The sequence below is a fragment of the Mauremys reevesii genome, linkage group 11, assembly GCF_016161935.1.
Source record: "Mauremys reevesii isolate NIE-2019 linkage group 11, ASM1616193v1, whole genome shotgun sequence".
Classification (NCBI taxonomy): domain Eukaryota; kingdom Metazoa; phylum Chordata; order Testudines; family Geoemydidae; genus Mauremys; species Mauremys reevesii.
Genome location: NC_052633.1, coordinates 11,774,000 through 11,798,647, shown reverse-complemented (window position 1 = coordinate 11,798,647; position 24,648 = coordinate 11,774,000). Strand labels below are relative to the sequence as shown.

Sequence of the window (24,648 nt, the reverse complement as noted above, 5' to 3'; positions counted from 1 at the left end):
GGCATTTTATATAGCGTGTACAAACACTAACTAATCCTCTCTACCTCCCTGCATGTCTTGTCGGCAGCATTAACCAGCAATTTAGCAAAGGAGAAACTAAGGCATAGAGGTTAAGTGACTTGCACAAGGTCACAGAGTCAGTCAGTGTCAGGGCTGCTTGCTCCTAGTCCTGAGCGCAAACCGCTAAACCCATTGCTTCCCTAACTTGAGTGTTCCTGCCTAGTACAATACAGGGGTGGATCCTGCAGCTCCTAGGAAATCAGTAACAGCTGAGGGCACTGAGTACCTTGCAGGGTTGGACCCATATTATTTTAGCCTAAAAGATACCCTGTGCAGAAGGACCATTGTCTCCTGTGGTTTGGAATTAAATCCCCTACTTATTCGTCCTAAAACTCTCTCTGGTTTTGTTTGGTTTTGGTTTTGACACCGACTAACACTGAGGGCCAGATTCTGCTCTCAGTTACACTGCTGTGCGTTATTCTGGATTTACACTGGTGTCACAATCTGGCCCCGTGCCCTGAATTTCTGGTTATTGCTCTTGCCCTGGGTCCTTTTCCTCCTGTGTTCCTTGATTAAGGAAACATGCAGAATTTGTATTTGCCGTCTCAGCGGTTCTTCCTGGGTGCCTGATTTTACATTTTCTGACACCAAGTTCCATCACGCCAGCCTTTTACCCACTGCCCTGGGCTGTTCAAATACTCTTGTGCAAAGCTGCCATCCTTTTAAAAGAGGGTCCTCAGCCTCTCCTGCCTGCATGTCATTTGCATCTCCTGCTACTTAGTCCTTCGTCCAAACCGCTTGCTAGCAAGTTAAATAGGAGAAATCTCAACCTGGAGCCTTGGTGGGATCCTTCTCACTACGTCATTCCGAGACCACTGACTTCCATTTAAAAGACCCCAGGCCTGTTTTCTTCTCCCACTCTCACCAGAGTAAATAGGAATTAATTCCACCGTAGCCTTGGAGCCAGATTCTCTGCTGCTGTAAACTGGCGCATCTGCACTGACTTCAGTTAGCCCAATGAAGTTATGCTGGGTAAACTCTGGTGTTACGTGCGAGCTGCCCCTGTGGAGACTACGTGATGCTGAGCTGGGACGAGGATTGCCTGAAGGAGGTCTCATGCACCCGACTCCCTCTGCTTCAAAATTCACATGCCAGTCTGACAGAAAACCAACACTAGGGCAAAGGAAAAACCTCTGGGAGTAAAACTGGTAGAAGGAAGAGGAAAAACAACCTTCCCAGGAACAGCCGCAGGAAAGGACACCTCAGCCCACTGCACCAGTGAACCAAACAACAGCATCTACCCCACCTCCACTGACGAAGCATCAGCAGAAGGGAGAACCCAATTCACCCTCCCTCACCCCCTGTACCGGTAACATAGCAGCAGCAAGACTGACTAGACTACCGTGAGTGATGGAGGAGCCAACCTGCCTCCTCCTCTTTCACCAGGCTGGCCAGCACAGAAGTGGCATCAGGGCAGTTTAGCCACACAATGTGCACTGGACTGAAGGACCATGACATTGAGAAGGGGTAAATAGGTCAGTCTTCCCAGCCCACTCTGTGCCATCAGCAGCAGGGGCTAGTTTTCACCCCTTTCTTTCTCTCTCCAGCAACAGTCTTTCTGTTCACTTCGGTGGGCTTGGGATCAGGCCCTGAAAGGTGTGTGTGTATAGAGCTGAAGACAAGGATTCACACCCCCTGCATGCTGGTGCACTGTCAGGCAGCCCCAAGGAACAGGCAAGCCGGCAGCTCCCAGCCTCCCGTCAGCCCTCGACTCTGGCTCCGCCAACAGCTCTTTACTCTGAAGGAGATAAAGGGGAGGAAACAGCCACGCTAAGCCAGCACGCACTGACCAAGAGCAGCAATGAACTATTGCCACCAATGTATCCCGTGATTCTCAGTCACAGGGGAATCCTGAGTCAAATGTGAGTGAACAAGGGGACGGTATTCAGGAAAAATGCATCCGATCACCAGCAAACTTATTTCAAGCCAATACACAGAGGACCACAGAGAAAGAACGGACACAGATCTGTCTGCCCTAGGCTGAGCTGCTCTAAGTTTGTCCCACTGGTAACAGTCCCCATGGGGCCATTATACCACATGGGGGATCACTGGAGTACACCCGCTGTCTGGGCTCACCTTTCCTGCCCATATAAGCCAAAAGGGAGCAGTGTGGTGGTGTGGAGCTGGCTACATTCCAGCCAGGGATGCCCTCACAACACTGGACTGTTCAGCTGCCCAGATCCAGGAGCTTCGTGGTCCCTTTCTGCAGTCAGAATGGCACAAAGGAGTCTCAGGTCCAAATTCCTAGAATTCTTGACCCTAGAATTTCAGAGGAGCGGGTCCAACCAGTCACAGCTAAGACGGGACCAAACTTCTGGCAGGTGCCAAGAAAAAAATGAAAGCGAGTGATGGAGCTTTGTTTTGCCACCGTGAGCCAGAAGACCCGGAGAGCCATTCACACCACAGGAATGTGTGTGTGGCTGGCCTTCCTCAAGAGGCAGCAGGGCTAAGCCTAAAAGAAGAGCTAACGATCTGGTGGAGAACCTGTTTTCTGCACAATCTCAAAGCACGGCACCCACACCACAGTGAGCCCACAGAATTTCCACTGCCATCTCCGCCCCCACTGAACAGCATCCCCTGGAATGTTATTTTCAAAGTGCTGAAAATACAGGGACAGGAGGCTTTGCAACACACTTGACTCCAAACACTTACTTCAACTCAGCTGAAGGGCTGCGTCCTGGACAGCTCCTCCCATGCAAGTGCACACAGGAGGGAGCGTGACGGTGCAAGGATAATCTCCCTTTTGTGCCCCTGCATAGGGATCAGCCATAAGTTCAAATCCTCAGCTGGTGTAAATCAGCTGCTCTGATTGCAATGGAGTTACATTGATTTACACTGAGGATCTGACTCACAGGGAAGTGCAGACCCTGAGGTCTCCTGGGGTTTTGACAGCAGACAGCTACCATATAAGGGGTGGCTGAGGGTGGAATTGTGAACCTCCCCACCAACCAGCATATTTGTGTTATGCTACTGTCAAGTCCATGATATAGTCTCTTTAGCCTAGCAACATCGAGAGTCTGATCTTGCCACCCTTACCCATAGTCAATAGTGTTTTACTGCACAATTAATCCCTAATCAGGGTAACGCAATGAGAGCAGCAAAATCAGACCCAGCGAAAACACAAAAAACAACAATCAAAATTCCATACAGGCATTGGATTCACCCAGACTTCCAAAGAAGGTTCCCCTTTGAGGATGCTTCACCAAAAGGACCACATTCAACAATAGAGGATGGGGGTTGCAGAACGCAATGTGGATCAGGAAGAAGATACATGGGATAAATTAAGCATTTTCTTGGTGTCCTAAACCGATGGTACATCACACAGTCCATCCATATCCTGATCTCTGTGTTAGTCCCAGCGGTAACCTTTAGAAAGGAGACTTATTCCACGTGCGGTGGGCATGTCCAAAATGAAAAAAGCTATCGGAATAGAAGCATAAAAATTACACACCAAAGTAATACAAGCCTCTAGTCCGTCCAGCCACAGGGCTCTGTAAGTACAGCTGTTGTCAGGAATAAAATGATATAGACACATGTGTCTATAATAAGTTTTGCTCTTAGAAGAGAAGTGTGGAGTCATGTTGATATGGGACGCTCCACTGCTTCCGTCAATGAAATAACTCAGGATATGCAGGCCCTTTGGGAGAGGCCAAGGTTGGATCCTCTCATGAAATTTGGTTCCCTTTTATCAGCTAATTGAAGGATGACTACTCAGACCAAAAAACAATTCCAGGAGTTTTAGGCTGTGGCTACACTACGGAGCTTACAGCGGCACAGCTGCACTGCTGCAGCTGTTACTTCGTATCACTGCTAGTGCAGATGTTCTACGCTGGTGGGAGAGAGCTCTCCCATCGACTTAGCTACTCCCACCCCTGCGAGCGGCGGCGGCTATGTCGGCGAGAGAAGCTCTCCCACCGACAGCGGTGTCCACACTGGCGCTTAGGTCGGTGTAACTTACATCACGCGGGGTAGGGGGTGGCTTATTCACACCCTGGAGCAACGTAACTTACACCAACGTAAGCTGTAGCGTGTACATCGCCTTAGAAATACGTCAGCTGGCCCCACACATGGAAAATACTGAAAACCTAGCAAAGCTAATCATTATATGACTCTCCTGTTACATCAAATATAGGACCTGGTTAACTCTTATGGTACAACCCCTGTGTGCTGCTCCCCAAGCCATTAAGCAAGCTTTACCTGCTAGCCTGGAGTTCTTGCAGCATATGGAGACTCCCCAGTGGTGGGGATGCAATCCGCTGTTTATACAGCACCTACCCCAGTATAGGAGGGGCATAGTTAAGGGAAGGGAAGGCATGTCCCCCAAAGGGGCAATCCTTGGGTGGCAGGGAGCTGCCATAGGAGCTCTGTCTCTCCTTAATGATAGCACTCAGTGCGAGGGGGTGTGGCCAAAATGCTTCTGTGTTATGGCTCTTCCCAGCTGCTAGAACAGACCCTTGTGACAGCAGGCAGCTGGACATAAATTAGAGCAGCCCTGAGGCTGCTCTAACTTTTGTTTAGAGCTCCTGCATCTGGAAGCGACAAAGGTGGAATCAGGTCATCTTTGCTTCCTAGTCAGGTGCTGCACTGAATACAGCTCAGCTGGATTTGAGAGCCAGGACTATTATTTCTAGAGAGTGTTTTTCTTACTTTAAAGGAGTTGAATGTTTATTCCCTTGTTCTTTCGGTTGGATAAATAATTCCTCACTGGTTGCCGCATTTCAGTGATTACCATGATAACCCTTGTATGTATTGCCCAGTTTTCAGAGATGCTAAGCACCCTGTTGACTTGGACTTACGGGTGCTCAGTATTTTTGAAATCTGTCTACTGTTTGTGTCAGTCTCTAAAGTGGATTTAGTGCTTCTGACTTTTTGTGACGCATGACACTACAGAGGGTCAGTCGATATTTATTTATATATAATTAAATAACAAACTGGTTAAATTATTCATTGCAAATAAATTATCCATTTTAGCTCCATTTTCTCATTTGGGAGCCAGTCCTCTTTTCTGTGGTTATATTTACTATGTGTAAATATTCACCAGCTAGTTTATTTGAACACCCTTCAGCCTCTGGGGGTGATTCCTGTTGTGCGAATGGCCATGTAAGTCACACAATATTGTAGCTGCTCTGATTGGATGTTTGAAACTTTTAAAACAAAAATGACCGATGACAAGTAATGAATAGGGACTAATGAATACTCACATGCAAATACACTTATTTGTATGAAGAACAGCCATTCCCCAAACATTAAGATGAACAAAAAAACCCATTGGCTATGAATAACCAATATAAAAGGGCACGAGCATGGCCAAACTGAAGTTAGTCAGAATTCAAATGGGTGTTGTCAATGAATGGGATCATTCTAATACCCTTATTCACACTCAGTCTCTTCTACCTATTGAAGTCAATGGGGCTAATTATGTATTGTAATAAGTTGCTGCTCAGAATCTTGCAGTATTCAGCCACTCTAATTATAAATAAATAACCTGCTATCCCAGCCTTTTTGATTGATTCTGCTATCTTGCCTAGGGTGGATGTCAAGCTAATCTGTCTGTCCTCAATAGTTTAACACCTGCTAAGTTTCTTAGGAGCAGGCACTACTTCAGCTTTCTTGCAATCCGCTGCTATTCTGCCGGAGATCAGAGGCAATTTAAATAGCAATGACAATTATTCCAATTTCAGCTCCTGCAGTCGTCTCTGATGAATGCCATCCTGTGTCGAGGGTCTCTTTTTATATTCATCGCTTCCCATTTGTAACCTACTATCTTAGCTGTAACGTGGAAGCTGTTGTGGCTCAGATCTTATTCATCTTCCTGCCTATAAATTCACCACCTGAAACGGTAGCTACAAAAATTATCTCCATCAGAACTGCCATTGTCCCTAGCATCATTTACATCTGCGCTCCAGGTATCAGTGCACTGTTTGACAGACTTCACTTTACCTTTTCCTGCACTGCCTGCTGCTACCTCTGCATAAAGCATGAGTCCATCAGTAGATTCTGCACAGAGGAGGGTTGACGGCAATTATCTATACAAGGGCTGGTACCAATGGCTCACAGACAATAAGAGAGAAGTGAAACGGAATTATTGGCAGTCATGGAAGCTTTGGTGATGTGCCACCCCTTCCTCCAAACCCCCACTCCCACCCTGCCTTGTCCCACACACCCCTCTGCTCCCAAACAGTTAAAAAGCCTTTCTCAGGAAAGGTGCTGGGGGGAAGGGTGGAGGTGAATAGTTCGGGATTATCTGGGGACAGGCTGAGAAAGAGGAAGGCTCTGGAGAGGAGTCTGACTCTGAAAGAGCTGGTGTTTCTCCATGTCCAGAGGAATGTAAGCCGTAGGGAGAGGCAGGCCTGCATATAGACTGGCTTATTCTTTTTAAGATCTGTTGTCTCTGAAATGCTTTTGTGCTAAATCAATTATATGTGGCTTTAAGAAGGCTGTTGGGTTACCAGTTACCATTGTCACTGCCCTGCGGGGAAATGAACTGCAGGTACTGAACTCAGCTCAAGCCTGCTGAGGTAACCACAGCTGATCCCAGGGGACTGCAGCCCATGGCCTGGCTGAGACTGGGAGAATCATATGATTCCACACTGACAGACGGGTCATGGGTAGAGGTCTGAGACTTGAGAGGAGCTGCTCTCAGAGAGACCAGGCAGGCCCAGAGGCACAGTTAGCCTCCCAGTTAACTGTGACAGTATTAACAGGGGCGAAAAATAGAGAAAATTCTCTCTGAAGGACAGAACAAACAAGTAAAGAAAAAATATCCTTAATTTGTCACCTTGAAAGTTCTTCTGTGGCCTTAGATAACTGCCTGTCTACCACTCTAACCATGTTTGCTTAGAAGTACCTAAGATTGTTTGACAAATAGACAGAGACAGAGAGCTACTCATCTAAGGCAACTGAAGAACTGTTAAGGGAGGCCACTATGTAATATTTATTGTACAGATGCCTGCTCCATGCCTTAGCAAGAATTTTTAATACCCAGTGATAGACAATTGAAGAACAAACCTACTTGGTAAAGACAAGTATTCAACATAGTTTTGGGGAACAGGCAGAGAGTTTAAGCGGCTAGTCAGTGACCGAAGAAGTGATGGTGATACCTAGATTAGATTTAGTCTAGTGTTCAGGGTCCAGGCCAGTCTAAGGCTAGAGTTTGGGTTCAGATTCAGCAATGCCGAGCTCTTGCAAATGCTTCTGGCACGGTTTAGACAGAAATGTCCAAAGTCTTTTGAGATCAATTATTCTCACAGTTTTGCCACCATCTTTGACTGCATCCAGACTAGAACTGAGGAACATGCCCAACCCACACCCAAATCTAGAGAGTTGAACTGGGATATTGGAATTTGAATCCCAACAATTTTCCACATTCCCCCACAAACGAAATAAATATCATCATCATCATCATCATGATGTTGGGGAAGGATCATTATTTTTTCTTATTGAATCATTCTCTCTCCTTTCTCTTTGTTGTCTTCTTGGTATGGTTTATAACATCTGTCAGATTTATCCTTCTGTCCTCCCTTGCCTATAAAATGTATTCTTTATCCCCATTTTTAATTTTCTTTTCTAAAAAGTGAACTTTACTGGCAGTAGATGTCCCCCACTTGCTGAGACAAGAGACTGACATCTTCTAGCCTGTGCTGGAGGGATCCACTTCTAGGAAGAAGATGACAGTTGAACTATGATTTTTCTGCGTCTGGCCTTGTAGTGGGGGGATGACTCACTGGCGCAGCGCCTCCTGCTGGTCATCCAGGGAATTAGCTCTTTCTAGCCCAGATCGCCCTCTGCAGGCCGGTGTCTCACCTGCCTGTGTCCCTCCCGGACCCCAGTGCCCTTTGTCCAGGGGTTCTGTCCACCGCAGCACCCCCTCATTCTGGGTCTCCCCCCCCAGGGGAACCCCCACCTTACCTCAGTGGCTACCGCCAGTCTCCATTTAGCCCCCGCTCACCGGGGCAGACTGCAGTCTGTAAACCACTCATCATCGGCCGGGGGGTTGGACCAGCTGCCTCTGCCTATTCCCGGTTCTGCAGCCTTAGTGCCCTTTAGTGGGCCCTTAACTCAGCCTGCAGCCTGGGGCTTTGCTAGGCTGAAGCTCCCCAGCTCCCTCTGCCCTTCCCCAGCGCTGCTCCACCCTAGGTACCCTCCTCAGCTTCCCTCTTATAAGACATTGTTCTTGTTCAGAAGGATAGTGTCAAAAATCTTGCCCAAAATCTTGTACCATCCATAACCCTTTACTGGTCTGAATTCATTGATCTCCTTAGAGTTTTTTTGTAAAGTATCAGCTCTAAAAGATTCTAGTTAGGCTATTTGCACTGTCTAAAAGCAAGTGTCATGACTGAATGCTCTTTTTGTATGTCAGGCCTTAGCAAACATTCCCATTGCTGGTTTTCAATAAGGACAGGAGAACATCGATTTACAAACTGTTTACCAAGGTGCCATGCTCCATGCATGACACCCCTTTAAATGCCAACCCTGGTGCTGCTGAAAATTGGCCAGGTTACCCAGTGCACACTCTAGAGAGCACTCACCGTGTATGATATTTGCCTAGGAATAAAAAGCAAACAAAGCGGCAGCATCTGGAAGAGAACTTCAGTAGGGTCAATAGAAGAGCAGCTGATGCCTGGAGGAAAATAAGGACAGATGGGCTGGATAGAGAAGTCAGAAAAAGACCTGGAGGTGCCTCATGTGAATCCCAATTCCTGCACTAATTCCCAGCTTCAGTGTCAGGACCTTTCCTCCCAACACTTGTATAGAAGAGCAGTTCATCCATGAGATAAATAACAGACCACTCAGTCAGCTAGTTTCCTGTAGTCATCCCAGAAGAAGTGTGTCTCCAGGAGGAATTTAAGGCTCTGAGCCAAAGCCCATTGATGTCATTAAAAAGAATCCTATTGATTTCACTGTGCTTTGGATCAGATCCTACACAAGACGGGAGCGGCTTTGCAGGTCAGCTCCGGGAGGGTGTTCTGTGTATAAGGGAAGATGTGGAAGAAAGCACTGAGGCATTTGGAGAAGTGGTCAGCAAGCTTGGCATCACTTGTGGAGGGGAGAGGATGTGTGAGTGCTGCAGTAAGAGACTAGTGAGTATAAAGTGGCGAGGTTAAGGATGGGTGTGAAGGCAAGAACGAGTAGGTTGAACTTCATTTGGTGGGGAATAGGAAGCTGGTGGAGAGATTCAAAGAGGGGGTGACATACATCGAACATCCTCTTTTCTTCTGCAGAATGTTCATTGTCTGAAAAGTTGAAGAGTTCTTTCCATCTTATAACTGTGTAAAGTTCTCCCATCCTAACAGCTGCTTCCAGTGTCAAATAACATCACATTTTATTACAGTGTCATTTTCAGGTAACACTAACAACATAGAATCAAAAGATATACATGTCATGTCTCATTTACTCAGTGTAGAGTCATTTAGCGGCATCTTCTACATCTGCTGATGCGCTTCAATCTCAGGCATATGCAGTAGAATGCCTTGCAATGCTAGCAGCTCCGCATCACAGAAACCAATGTAAGTTTGTGGCAGGGAGAAATTCTCAAGGAAGTGTTAATGAAGGTCTCAGTATAGCATAAGATCTAGCTGGACTATTCCATATAACTATTGGTTAAATTGGGGGAAAACAAGACAGTAATTTTCTTATTGATCCCTGGGCAAGTAGTCCAGGTTTCTTCTGTGTCGTTTTTATTGTTATTAAATAGACTTGAATAAGAAAAGCCGGTAAAAGAAATTTAGCTTCCTGGTACTGCAGATAGAAATCAAAGCAGAATGGAATGAGGGAAGATAATTAGACAGAGGATTTCCACCTCCACAGACTGCTTCCCTAACTCAGGATGTGCTGATTTTATCTAATTTGCCAGAGTCACTAGTAATGAGAGTTGATGGGGATTACAGGCTGCAGACGTTCAGACAAAGCAAGGGATGCTTTAATTAGTCCATTTTAGGGTGGAAATGAATTCCCTGGGCATAAATGATTTGATTCAAGACATATGGAGCCCCTTAGAGGTGAACAGAAAAGCTTTTTACCTGCCAAGACCAGAACTCAGGGTGTTCTGTATGTCTTGTACGAATGAGTGAGAGACATCACCACGATCTGAAACATTTCATCCGCATTCTGCTCTGATTTAATTTGGAGGAATTCCATTGAATTCAATGGCATTATTGCAGCTTTCTCCTTATATGATGGAAGGAAGAGTTTGAGCCAGTACCTTCCACCCATTAGTTTAGCTGCTAGTGAGGGGATCAGCTGTTTCAGAAGAGGCCTGAATTCAGTGTCTGACAGGTAACTGAATAAAATGATCTCCTAGTGATTTGGTTTTCACATGCGCTGATCAGTCACTTTTATTTCTCTTCCCCACCCTTCGTCCCACTTCCTCTCCCCAGTCTATCTAAGGGCATAGCTGGACGGAGCACTAGTGCGTAGCGTGCTGGGGTGTAACAACAGCACTCAAGTGTGTGGCACACGAACTGGTTGTGTGGCCCCTGCTCCACGCACTGGAAGCTCCCTTGTGTGCTAGGCTGTTTAGAGTAGATCAAAGTGCGCTATGGATTTCTGAGTGTGCAGCAGCATTGTCCACACGGACACTTGGTGCGCAGTACGCTAGATTGCTGGAGATTTCACACACCAGCCTGCCACACACTAATTCTCCAATTGTATGTGTATGTGTGGCTGTCTCACATGCGTGCACACACTTGTTGTTTTAGAGACCCAAAACAGTGACTTTTCTATTTTTTAAAACAGATTTCTTCAGCTCCCCATTAAAAGGGAAGACAAGTGAGGTGAAGACAACTCTCTCTTCCATGTTCAAGGCACACCCTTTAGACTGACAGTCCTAAAATGTAACCAGTTCACTTGGTTCCTACCTAACTCATTGACTTCAGTGGGGTTACTCAGAGCTTCTTCTTGGGCATATGCTTAAGTACCTTCTTGAGGGTGTGGCTAGAAAATTAATTAATTATTATTATTTATTGTTTATATTGTGGTGGTGCTTTGGGGGGCCCAATCAGGGCCCTCTTGTGCTAAGCACTGGGCAAACACAGAACAAAAATACAATCCCTGCCCCACAAGAAAAGCAACAGAAATTCTTCTTGATTCTGAAAAATGTATCCACTCTAACCCGAGGCTGTGACACTGTGAAGGGTCCAGCTTCTGAGCCAGCTGATCCGGTGGCAACACACGCAGGGTATTAGGTTGGTTTGCGACCGTGAGTTTGCACGACATGAACGTGCATTTGACCATCATGCAGTCCCTCTGCCCCCTTCCCGAGAGCAGCCACGGAGCTGAGGTTTACTAGAACCCTGCTCTTATAACTCTTAACACCAGACATGCTCACCAGAAGGCAACAGATGAGCAAAGGAACACGATCTGTGACGTGCACTCATGTGCCTTCAAACCAAAGCCAGACTGGTGACTTGTATTAGTCCTTCAGGCCTGCTCTGGGTCCTTTTATAATAGAGAGGTAAGTGTGACAATGGACAAAGTAAAAGCATGGTCCTTAAAACAGATCTAATTCTGAGCATTCTCCTTAGCACTTTTAAAAATATTTCAGAGTTTACAATTTTACAAGGCTAATTTGTGTTGCACATGATGAATGAATGCAGTGAAGTCGTATTAAACGCAGATGTTTTGTCTTATGGCAACATATAAATGTTACAAACGTTTGAGCTGCAGGAGGAAATGGGCTAATTTTAGATTTGTTCCTAGCCCTCTCCATGTGAATGGTGTCGCTGTGAGCCCAGCAATGAAGTTCACTGTGTTGTAGCAGACTGCGCAGTTCCTGAGTGTGTCAACCCAGTCTATGAACCAGAACAGTGTTGTCCTGTCTGCAAAAATGGTAAGAATACGCTGTATTAGCTTTAAAGAAGAGGTAACAGCAAAATACTATAAAGATTTTTTTATTACCTACACGCAGCCCAGAAACTACCATGCCTGGCAAAGGTCGATGTTTGTTCCTTCTCATTGTGTGTGCTTTAGTTAGCAACTTCCATCAATGCAACTCAAGAACACTCGTCCTCGCATGAGTCATCTCATTGAAGTCAATGGGACTGTTCACCTGAGCAAGGGTTTGTAGGATGGGCCCTAAAACTAGTGAGGATCAGTCAAGGTGAGAATTTCAGCTCTCCAAGGGCTAATTCCTGCTTACCTTGCTCCCACACTTAGTCCCACTTGAAGGCAGTTGGACTATTTGCATGAGTAAGGGGAGCAGTATTAGGCTCTAGATTGAGATGAGAGGGGTCAACATTTGTCTAAGGTCAATAGACTGCCCTTGCTCTCATTGAAGTCAGTAGCAGAACTCCCATTGGTTTTGGTGAAAGCAGGGTTGGGCCCTGGGTGATGTACGTTATTATTTGCCACTGGTCAGCAGTTGTAGTGCAAGCATTTATTTTCCATTGACAGATGCCCAGTGCACCACTTGTGTCATAATATCACCACTGCAATCACAGTAGCACACAAAGCGGGGAGCCTGTGTCAGGATACAAAGCATCTTTAACCATTGCGGTAACATGACTGTCATTATGACTTCATTCAGTGAGGTCTGCCTATGGGCATTTTTAGGGTGGCATTACACCATAGAGTCAGAATCAGCCAATCAGATCCTCGTTTTGTAAAGCCCACTTTGTAGCTGTATGCGTTCACTGGAGAATGGAAGGGAACGGAGCCTTAACCTTAGGCTAAGTGTAATTCAGTATTTCTGCTAGTACTTACCTAAGTAGCATTTACAGTGGCACTCAGTCTATCCTGGCCACATCTCACCCCTTGAGACATTCTCTTTAGTCACACATTGGGAGAAATTCAGAGGTGAGTCTAAGCAGGTGTAACTTATACTGTCTTCCAGCCCACTTCGCCTTTGAGTTATGCCAGCTTATACTCAGTAAGATCACAGGCCCAGTAATACTCTCAGACTCGTGTCCGTATCTTCTTATCAATGTGTAACTTCCACTCCCTACACATCTCTCGAGTTGTCTGAAATGTTTTAATTGTGGCTTTTGGTCAAAAATGAAAATGTTTGCACAAAAACGTCACGGACAATAAAAAGTTCTCATCTTTTGACACCTCCCCCTCCAAACCCCGCCTCCGAAACTAAAAAATATATATTTTTTTTCGGTAAAAGGTTTTGGTAGATTTTTTAACTGAAAATTTTTACCAAAAATGGAATTTGGAAACGCAAAACTTTTTACCAAAACCCTTTTTTTAAGAAACCCAAAATGTTAAAAAAACAAAAATGTTACCGGTAGTTTCTGTTTTCTGTAAAAAAAAAAAAAAAAAAACAGAATTTTTATGGGAAATTTTGACAAAGATAACATTTGTTTATATTTCCCAGAAAAGTAATTACTATTTTTTTCATCAGTTTGAGACGGCATCTCTGAATGTGACCCACTAAGTCTGTGTTTTGTGCTCAATAGCTCACGTACCCAGGAATCTAAGAGAAGGCTGTAGCAGAAAACACAGCTTCGTGGAAAATGTAACTTTAACCTTCTGAGTTCTCGATGTGTGTGTGAATGTAATTTAGGCTCCCTTAGGTCCAGTGAGAATCACTTACACACGCTATCACAATGTACTTTGCGTCATCGTATACCTCACCTCTATATTTGGCCTGTTGAGTCCCTGAAGCATTTACTGTCCAAGGATGAATCCTTGTACTCCAATGAGCTCTGATTAGACCGGTACCTCACCTGTTGGTTTCAGCACTCAGTTTCCTTTCTGTGGTTTACTCCAGATGGGTGTTTGCTTCCAGGTTTAAGCTTCCCAGAAATGAAAGTTCAAGTGATCTTCAAACAAACCCAGTGAAAGAGATCAGCATCGGAATGAGACCAGTTAGCTTCCCCACCCGATCCCTCCCCAGAGCTACGCTGTCCCCCCAGCAGGCCCAAGTTCATCTCTGCACCTTGTCTACTATGGAAGCCCAGTGACCTTCTACTTCCTGCTCATCTGTTGCCCTCAGAATGCAGGCTGCAGGCTGATCATCCCTCCCCTGCAGAGGGATCTTCAAGAAACAAGTTAGTGGAGTCAGCCTGCAGGCTGTACCTGAAGAGCCATCTCTGCTACTGGTCTGCTGGGTGACCTTGGGCAAATCACTTCATCTCCCTGTGCTTCAGCTTCCCCCTGTGTGGAATGGGGATAATGATCCTGACCTCCTTTGCAAAGTGCTTTGAGATCTACTGGTGAAAAGTGCTTTGTTAGAGCTAGGTACAATTATTATACTCACCCCAAGCCATTTAAGATCAAGAGCCCAGGTCTGTTAAGGACGGTGGGTTTCTGAGGCAAGGGAGGATGGTGAGGAAGAAATATGGGAAATTAAGGCTCACTGGTTATCTGTCTGTCCATGTCATGGCTTTGTTATTATAAGAAACATGATGAGCAGACTCAGTCATTCCTCTTTGGCATTATTGTTTCTATTGGCCATCACGATAGATGACCTCTCATCTTGGGGGAGTGTATCCTGGGAACCAGGGACTCTGAAAAGGTTTGGCGGTTGGGCTGGATAATCAGCTGAACATGAGCTCCCCGTGCAATGCTGTGCCAAAAGGGCTAATGCGATCCTGGGATGCATAAACAGGGGACTCTCAAGTATGAGCAGAGAACTTATTTTACTTCTGTATTTGGCACTGGAGTGATGGCTGCTGGAATCCTGTGTCCAGTTCTGGTGCCCACCATTCAAGAAGGATGTTGTTAAATTGGGGAGGGTTCGGAGAGAAGCCATGAGATTGATTAAAGGATTAGAAAACCTGTCTTACAGTGACTGACTCAAGGAGCTCAATCATTTAGCTTAACAAAAAGGTTTAGGGGTGACATGATTCCAGTCCATACGTAAATCTAGCAGAGAAAGGTGTAACATGTAATTAATCATGGGAACAGTTTACCAAGGATCATGGTGGATTCTCCATCGCTGACCATTTTTAAATCAAGACTGGATGTTTTTCTAAGAGATCTGCTCTAGGAATAATTTTGGGGAACTTCTATGGTCTGTGATCTAGAGGAGTCAGGTTAGATGAACACAATGATCCCTTCTGACCTTGGAATCTATGAATCTATGAAATCCTTGCTACCTTGATCGCAAAACCGTGGAAAGATATCAAATGTGTCACCTCACGCTCCGAATCCCTCTGACATATGCTAAAATGAGGTTTTGCATCACGTTCAGGAAGAAGCCAGATAGCCATGTTCAGACCAAGCTTTTGTTTCTGAAAACTCCACTGCACACAGTCAATTAAAGATAAGTTTCACAAATGCGCTCATGGATAATTCTGTTTGACAGTCTCACTTAACAGAGTGATACAATTTTTCCCCCCACCCTACAGCTTTTGTTTTCCATTTTAAAAAAATATTTCAGTGGAAAGATATGTTGTGATCAAAAGATTTCAGCTCAGTCTTACTGCTTCTCTGGTTATTGTCTTATAAAGGCAAATGAAGGAGATTTGTGGATATGATTATATCTGCAGAGCAGTGTGCAATGCAGATACTCATTTGAAAAGTTATTCCTTATGAATTTAGCTGAAAAAGCCATTATTGTTGGTTAAGATAGAGCCCCATGTCCTTTGCTGTTCTTTCTTTTGTAAGCAGTGTAGCTTGCTTGTATGTTGCTGTCATTAACTGGAAAATAATTCCCTTCTGATACATTGAGAATAATTTTCATGGCTGTCTTAATTATGTGTTGCCAAGGACAGAAGCGCTGTGCAGAAGTAAGGTTAATGCAGAAATGTGTTGACTCTACCATACCTGACCTGAAGATTCATAAGCAGCCAATATCAATTCCTTTCCCCTGCCTCCTGAACACGAGGGTCTGGAGATTTACTCCTAATTGTCAAAAGAAATAGAACCATTATCTTGTGCTTTGAAAAATTCAGCGAAGTGGCTGCAAAGCTTGTTGTATCAGGCAGCTTAATCAAGTTGCACATACAGTAGGCAGAGTTCACTGCAAGGCTAAAATTTGGAAGGAAACATTTCTTCTTTCATGTCCCATCGTCCAAATTGTCACAGTAAATTTTGAGGGTGATGGCTCCAGGAACTGTACAGGGTTTTTGACTTAATATGAAAGGTTACTGGATTTCCAGTTCTCCAGGAGTGACAGAATACAACATTATTGCCCCAAGTTGTTCTTTATGGTCATTTTGACTTTTCCAGATAAAAGTCTGTCAACTATTGTTAACTTTCATCTCTACATGATCTTAAACTTGCCTGTTGTTATTTAAATCAAGCTCACGACTGCCATGGTCTGTGATGTCCCTCCTGCCCCCTGGGCTTTACTTTATTCTCAACAAGAAAACTATCCACTCATTTCACACTGAAGCAAGAGCAGCAGTCTATGTAAGAAAATTCCCACTAAGATGTCCCCGGAGCTTTTTCACCTAGGTCTTTCTGCACATGTGAGTGCATTGTTATTTCTCATCTTGTATTTTGTCATGTGCTCTTGGACCCTTCCATCTCCAATGTCCAGCATGAGATGTCATGTGCTCTTGGACCCTTCCGTCTACAACGTCCGGCATGAGATGTCATGTGCTATTGGATCCTTCCTTCTCCAACGTCCGGCATGAGACTCTACCCACCTTTTTCACCACTTCTTGTTGCTAATTAAGGGTCAGAATTGCAGCTAGAGTCATTCAGCTGAAATCGGTGGAACCAGATCCTTGGATACTACTGAGCATCCGAGCGATTGTCTCTCAATCAATATTGTCAGATTGGTCTGTCCCCTTGTTTGCTTCTTATCACTTAACACAACTTCCATTTTTACTCTCACCAAAGGCCTTTCTTGAAGTGGGTGAGTGGTGCTTGGATTTGTGAGTGAAGTACCCAGTCTCAGAGCCAGAGCTCATGATCAGTGGTTGGACATACTTTAAAGCTCTTTCCTAAGGATAATTGGGAGGTTGCTCTTTGTGATGCCTTAAATCCTCTTGAATACACTCTGGTACAGCCTGTTTTTTTTTCTTTTTTTGAGTTTATGATCTTCCAATTCTTTTAATCTGATTTAAGCTGCTCTCCAAGTTAAATGGGTTCTTCTTGCTTTTGTCTCTGGCCCTTAACAGTGATTGCCCTTGGATCATGGGAAAAAAACGCACAAGATGAGAGAAACTTCTCCATGCACCAGATTGTTGGCCTAGGACCAAGTCCTGCATTAGGACTTGAGGATTTGGCTCTTACGTTTTAATGTCAAACAAGGAGAACAGCTCGGCTATAGACCATAGCCCTCTGGGAAGACAAAATAGCTTGTTTTTTTCCTATGCTGTTTTGAGTTAGTTCCAGTGTGATCTTTACCCACTGCTCTACACTGGCTCTGCTTGATAAAGTTCCATGTCAGGTTTGCATCCCACTTACCACTCACTGCTCTGCTGAAGAAAAATCCAGATGCATTTTAAAATTAAAAGAAACTAGACTGGTTTGGGAAGTGTAGTTGTGAGTGAAAACAAGGAAAGGGCAAAGTAAGACGATGCAATGAATTCCCAGAGGTCTCTATTCTCATGAATTATAGGCACTATTTTAAAATTCTTTCCCAAAATAATGTTGACATTAGCAAGAATTCATCACTGGGGCTTTTGTGGCATGCCTATGTCACAGAAATTAATTTAAAAATCCAATAAATGCAGCCCTAGACTAGTTAACATTTTTCTCCACTAAAGTGTGAAATTCTTTTCAGAGCAAAAGCTTTCTCACCCACTTACATGCACATTAATGCAGTTGCTAAAATATTAGACTGTGCCCTGGCATTTTCATTTTCAGGAGGGATGAGCAAGATAAGCCTTGTATGTTTCTGATTTGGGCTCTGGCTTTCACTTTAATTTAATTTTTGTTGCCACTAACCCTCAAGAAGGTAATTAGTTACACACAACAAAACAGATGAAACCTAACACATCTACAATGAAATACTTTCCGGCAACTGTGCTTATTTACTAGCTGCATAGACTACTGGCGAGATTCATGATGAAATATTGGGTAGGAGAAAGATGTTTCATAGATAATCTGTCACCGCTTCTGTAATTAAAGTTTTAAATTATCACAGTTGATACAGATTTTAAAATACAAAGTCTGATTCTTTCCTCTGTACTCAGGGAAGAGTCCCATTGATTTCAGTTGGAGTTTTACCTGGGTAAAGAGGCCAGGATCGGGCACAGTTATTATGTACATTTATTTTAATAGGCTATAAATATTAATAATTCCCTACAAATATCCTCATCTTTGAGGGCATGGGCACAAATTAATGTAAATAACAATTTATTTCCTTGTATAGAAATCCACATTTCACCTAAGCTTCTTTCTTAATTTACTTAGAATATAAATGCACTACTGATTATTTTGGAGTTTGAGTTAATTTATCATAGAGTCATAGAAGATTAGGATTGGAAGAGACCTCAGGAGGTCATCTACTCCAACCCCCTTCTCAAAGCAGGACCAACACCAGCTAAATCATCCCAGGCAGGGTTTTGTCATGGCGGGCCTTAAAAACCTCTGAGGATGGAGATTCCACCACCTCCCAAGGTAACCCATTCCAGTGCTTCACCACCCTACTAGTGAAAAAGTTTTTCCTAATATCCAACCTAGGTCTCCCACACTGCAACTTGAGACCATTGCTTCTTGTTCTGCCATCTGCCACCTCTGAGAACAGCCTAGCTTCATCCTCTTTGGAAACCCCCTTCAGGTAGTTGAAAGCTGCTATCAAATCCCCCCTCATTCTTCTCTTCTGCAGACTAAACAATCCCAGTTCCCTCAGCCTCTCCTCATAAGTTATGTGCCCCAGCCCCCTAATCATTTCTGTTGCCCTCCGCGGGTCTCTCTCCAATTTGTCCACATCCTTTCTGTAGTGGGGGGCCCAAAACTGGACACAGTACTCCAAATGAGGCCTCACCAGTGCTGAGTAGAGGGGAATGATCACATCCCTCGATCTGCTGGAAATGCCCCTACTTATACAACCCAAAATGCCATTAGCCTTCTTGGCAACAAGGGCACACTGTTGACTCATATCCAGCTTCCCATCCATGGTAATCTCCAGGTCCTTTTCTGCAGAACTGCCACTTAGTCAGTCGGTCCCCAGCCTGTAGCAGTGCATGGGATTCTTCCATCCTAAGTGCAGGACTCCACACTTGTCCTTGTTGAACCTCATCAGATTTCTTTTAGCCCAATCCTCCAATTTGTCTAGGTTACTCTGGACCCTATCCCTACCCTCCAGCATATCTACCTCTCCCTCAAGCTTACTGTCATCCACAAACTTGCCAAGGGTGCAATCCATCCCTTCATCCACATCATTAACGAAATGTTGAACTAAACCGGATGCAGGACCACTGTTCCCTCTTTGCAGAATAAATTTTGTTATGTGCACCAATATAGAGGTAATGTGTGACACATCACCTTCATATTGGTGCACATAACAAAACTCATGTGGTGGGGGTGGGGCCAAGGGGTTTGGAGTGTGGGAGGGGGCTCAGGAATGGTGCAGAGGATTGGGTGTGGGGAGATGAGGGCTCTGGCTGGGGGTGCAGGCTCTAGGGTATGAGACAGCCTCAGTTTAGGGCACCTTTTCTAACCCTTTCCCCATGTGTGGTGAGCACAGGGGATCCTAAAGAGGACTGTCCAGTCGCGATAGTAGCTGCCGATTGCACCCCGTCTTGTCCAGGTGCCAGATGACCATCTCACTACCACTGCCCATGTGCAGATTCATGGCCAGGGACTGCCAAATTCACTGATCCTGTCACTGTCACCACCAGACCATCGCCGCAGGGCTTGGAAGGTTGGAAAGATGTTATTTTCTGTGGTAGAAACCTGCGCGTGATTTCTTTTAGCGTGGGGAAGCTGGTGCACCTACAGCAACCACACAACCATGACAAGTTGGAAGTCTGGGGCCCAGTGGCAGGGAAAGTCCGAAACGACTGGAGATCTCCACTTGCTGCAGCCTTCATCCGCTTTCACAGCCGTTGAGATCCGAGGACCCTCTTCCGCCTGATCCACTGTTGAGGACTTGGGGGATTGGACCATGCTTTGTCTGGGACCTCCCCTCAGACCTGTTCTTCTTGGGAGACCCTACCTGGAACATGAAGCTCCCAACAACTTAGCTCTGAGGCTCATTGGAACATGCAAGTCCCTTCATCACAACAAGGCGATGGTCCCCAAAGAGGTGAACGGAATTAATGTATATTAGGAATAGATACCTTTGGAAATTAGGTTGCTTTAGAGTTCATCATACAATTTCTGGGGTAAGGGAAGCAGAATAGCATCTGGAGGCCTGGTGGAAGATCACACCTCTTACAGAACTATTATTAGCCTTTTTTTCTTCTTCTTTTTGTTAACTCCTTTCTTCTAGCATAATCATCTTGAAGAAGCTAAATATTTGGTCAGGTTATGGGCACACAGAAAGATATGCCATTTAAAAGGCTAGGTAGTTGGTGGCCAATTAATTTTTCACTAGGGCTGTGGCAAGGCTAAAAGGAACAGATAGAGAATGTTCTCTACTTATTGGTATCCCCTGTCTCTCCTATGGTGTTTGAATCCAAGGTGCTAGCTGGGATGGTAGAATCTTCAGTCACTCTGGAAGCATATTTGCATACACTTAAAGCCATAGAAGAAAACAACCATTTATATGTATGGAAGTTATAATTGTTATTAGCAAATCCCCAAAGAAAGACTGGGCCAGATCCTCATCTGGTGTGAACTGCAGTCAGTGGAGCCACTTTAATTTGCAACAGCTAAGGATTTGGCCTATCGAGCTGCTTTAACCAAAAGTGTGTGGATTAGTGTGGTAGGCAAAGAACTGATCCAGAAAAGAGAGACTGAGGATCTGGGAAATATGCAGTATATGCTAGGATTCCTTGCTGTGGTAAGAAATACAGGTTGAGAAAAGCCCATGGGACAACTTTGTTGAAACTTTGTGTAAAAACTTGGGAATCACTGTTAATCCTTCACACTGAGAAGAGTTTTCAGATTCCACCGTCTCCCTATCTCCAGGGCAGTACATCTGGGCCGTGTACATCAAGTTCAGGTTGGGAGCGTAGGTACCCTGACAGAACAGGAGCAGTTCAGAAGGTACTAACATTAAAGCAGGCGTGTCATTATTATTCCCAGGGCAATCAAATCATCAGTGTAATTTAGAAGAGTCTGAATGATGTGTGTATCCAATTATGCTACTGCAAACCATTTGGCTGGTTTAGAGATATAGGATCAGCTGGTGAAAATCAGTGCAGCCCCATTGAAGCTAATAGACCTGCACTGATTTACACCAGCTAAGGATCCGGCCATTGAATTTAATGTCTATGACTGAGAGGCAAACTATGAAAGATGCTCTGGTGGTCAAGCTTTCGGACAGAATGACAGAAGGGTTTACTTTGCTCCTCTACCGAATTTGGATTATTAGTCAGAGCTGTATGAAAAGAGCTGCAGAGGCTGGTTTCATGCATTTCTAATTTAATGAATGTTTAATGCCTCTTCTTGGTGCCTACTTATACGTAGAACAGAGAACGTGTAAAAGGGATTGACATGTCGAATAATTGATGTCTGAGGTGCTCCCTTTACATGAAATAGGGAGTTTCTGGCACAAAGAGAATAGAATAAAAATATGCATTAACGATTAGAGCTAAGTGAGTTTGGGAGAAATTAGAATGAAAAACACACTTAGAAGTTTTGTCTTCGTGTTTCCCCTGCCCCCAGCCCTCCATCCTCTCCGACTCCCTGGTACAGTCACTAATTTCAGACCTGGGCTGTTGTCTTATTCTCACTCATCCGCCCACACACCATTTAGAATGCGATCATTCCAGTAATCTTGTTCTGGACATTATCATATGTTTAAGCAGCAGCCTTGGTTCTTAAGCTTGCAGAACTCCCACTGGCTTGGTTAGTGGGAGTTTAAACATGTCTTTAAGGTGAGTCTTTCATCCCAAACCCTGACGTGCTCACAGAGGAAGAGCATAGTCTCCCAGACAGGACATCTCCCAGGTGGAGCAGAAAGCTTGTGAGCTTTGTGGAACTGGTTTTCCAGAGGGACCTGCAGTTTGTAACAGCACTTCTTCCTGCCCGGGGAAAAGATTGGCAAGTAAGTTATGGAGGTGATGCTCCTTTGCTGCAGGTGAATGAATGGGGTTAACTTTGTACTATATATATATGCAAGTATATGCAAGTGACAATTTTCCTCTTAATTTTTTTCTTTTCATCAGCTCTTAACGTGCCACGCAATTTGCCCTTTTTGCTGCAGGAAATGAATTACGTGAAAGAGAGGCCCCTCAGCATTCCGTTCCAAAAATGACACCTTGGCACCGACCAGTTATTGCAGCGCTGAGAGGCTGAAAACATGAAAATAAAGCACACGAAGAAATTGGGGTGAGAAACAGAGACACTTTCAGCATGGCAACATGGGGAGCTCCACACCCTTGCTGCTCAAAGGCATGCCAGTTGCAATTAATCATCGTCATCGATTTCACTCCAGTGTGTTGGCCCAACCCCTTGCCCTTTGGGTTAGCTCACATCGTCCTCCGCTCCCTGTGGGTGTTTTCATCCTCTCTGTGCTGCAATAAGTAGTCGGTGTCAAGGTGTCATTGGTGGAACGGAATGCCAAGCTGCCTCTCTTTCTCTGAATTGAAAACTAAGGGCTGATTTTAAAGAAAAAAAACAGAGGAAAACCTTCTACAAGGTTGTAGTGAATTCCTCCAGGCTTGTGCTAAGCAAAGCTGGGCAAGATTCAGATGCCTGGGCTTGGTCATCCTAATGTGCGTATAAAACCATGGGGTAAAGAAGAGGGGAATGTTATTTTCATTTGGGCTTCCCTTGGAGGAGTGCACAGTTCCCCAGGAGCCTGCAGACTCTTCCTGCAGGCCTCCCCAAGTCCTTGCATGGGAAAAGCTCTCACTGATGCCATAGGGAGTCGTAACTTTTATGCTGATGTGACCATGGTAGGCTAGTGTATTGAGGACTGTGTTGGAATTGCAAGCTATCAGAGTGTGAGTGTGTGTGGCAGGGCAGGGGGGATTCCTGGCTAGGGGGTTCTGTAGGGAAGCCAGCAATTCTAGGTCTCAGCAGTCAGCCAGCAGCTAGCCAACGGAGAGTAAGGCAGGGTGAGTTTTACCTCTCTCTTTTAGGATGCAGCCTTCTTTGGTTCTCTCTGGGTATGTCTCCACTGGAGCTGGGAGTGTGCGTCCCAGCTCAAGTAGCCAGACGCAGGCAGTACGGGCAATAGCTCAGGCTAGCCACCTGAGTATCTATCTAGGGGGTCTGGGCGGGTTTGTACTCAGGTGGCTAGTACCAGCTGCTGTCCATGCCGCTACAGCTACGCTGCTATTTTTAGCATGAGTTTGAGCAGAGCTGGGGCAAGTCTGTCTGCTTGAGCTGGGAAGCACGTTCCCAGCTGCAGCACAGGCCTAGGCCTGTTTTATCATTCTGAACCTTCCAGCAAGAGCAGATTAGGTTCTTAGCTAACTTCTCTGTATGCCATGAAACAACAGATAGCACCCAGAGACCCCAACTGAGAGAAAGCTCCCTTTGTCCATGGTGCTGTGCATGCATATGGTGAGAGGCATTCCCTGTCCTGAAGAGCTTACAGTTTAAATGGGCAAAGACAGACAGAAGAAACAGATGCAGAGATGGGAGGTGACTTGCCCGTGGTTACAGAGTAGGTCAGTGGCAGAGACAGGAATAGAACCCAGTCTAGTCTATCTACTGGAACAAGCTGCTTCTCTACGGGAGTAAAGACTGAGCAAGGACTTCAGAATTTGCCCCTATGTAGGTGTGGGTAATTGATGGACCTCATAACAGAACAAGGTTAACCATAGCAATACTGCATGAGCATTTCTCAGTATAGCCCAAGGGTGGGCAAACTTTTTGACCCGAGGTCCACATCAGGGTTCCAAAACTGTATGGAGGGCCAGGTAGGGAAGGCTGTGCCTCCCCAAACAGCCTGGCTCCTGCCCCCATCTGTCCCCTCCCACTTCCCGCCCTCTGACTGCCCCCCTCAGAATCCCCAACCCATCCAACCCCCCCTTCTCTTTGTCCCCTGATTACCCCCTCCCAGGACCCTCGCCCCTAACCACCCCACGGGACCCCACCCCCTATCCAACCCTTCTGCTCCCTGTCCCCTGCCTGCCCCAACCCCTATCCAGACTCCACCCCCCAGGACCCTACCCCCTACCCAGCCCCTCCCACTCCCCATCCCCTGACCGTCCCCCGTGAACCACTGCCCCATCCAACCACCCCCTGCTCCCCATCCCCTGGGACCTCCTGCCCCTTATCCAACCCCCACCCCCACCCCCGATGTGAGGCTGCAGGGGAGGGGGGATGGCGGGGGCAGGGCTGGAGGCTAGCCTCCCTGGCCGGGAGCTCAAGGGCCAGGCAGAATGGTCCCACGGGCCAGATGTGTCCCGCGGGCCATAGTTTGCCCACCTCTGGTATAGCCCCTACCTTCAACACAGGCTCCAACGTAAATTACCAAAGGACCTAATGGATTTTTTAAATCATTTTTAAAATTTTCTCTTTATATTCTTGTCATTTAATTTTGCATTCAAGTTTTAGAAAATTAAAAAGATGGCCCTAAAATTCAGAACCCACACAAAAGAGACACACAAGGAATGGAACACTGAAGCAGCATGAGATAATATTAAGCAATGCAAATCATACCTAACAAATATAGTCATA

General features: G+C 45.4%; 1 protein-coding gene across 1 annotated transcript in view; it reads left to right on the top strand.

Annotated features, from left to right (window-relative positions):
• Positions 1 to 24,648, top strand: part of VWC2L (von Willebrand factor C domain containing 2 like) — an 83,178-nt gene that overhangs the window by 16,029 nt on the left and 42,501 nt on the right. Inside the window, exon 3 of the mRNA XM_039493622.1 lies at positions 11,758 to 11,887. Within this exon, the coding sequence (XP_039349556.1) occupies positions 11,758 to 11,887 (130 nt within the window). The remainder of the gene's footprint in view (positions 1 to 11,757; positions 11,888 to 24,648) is intronic.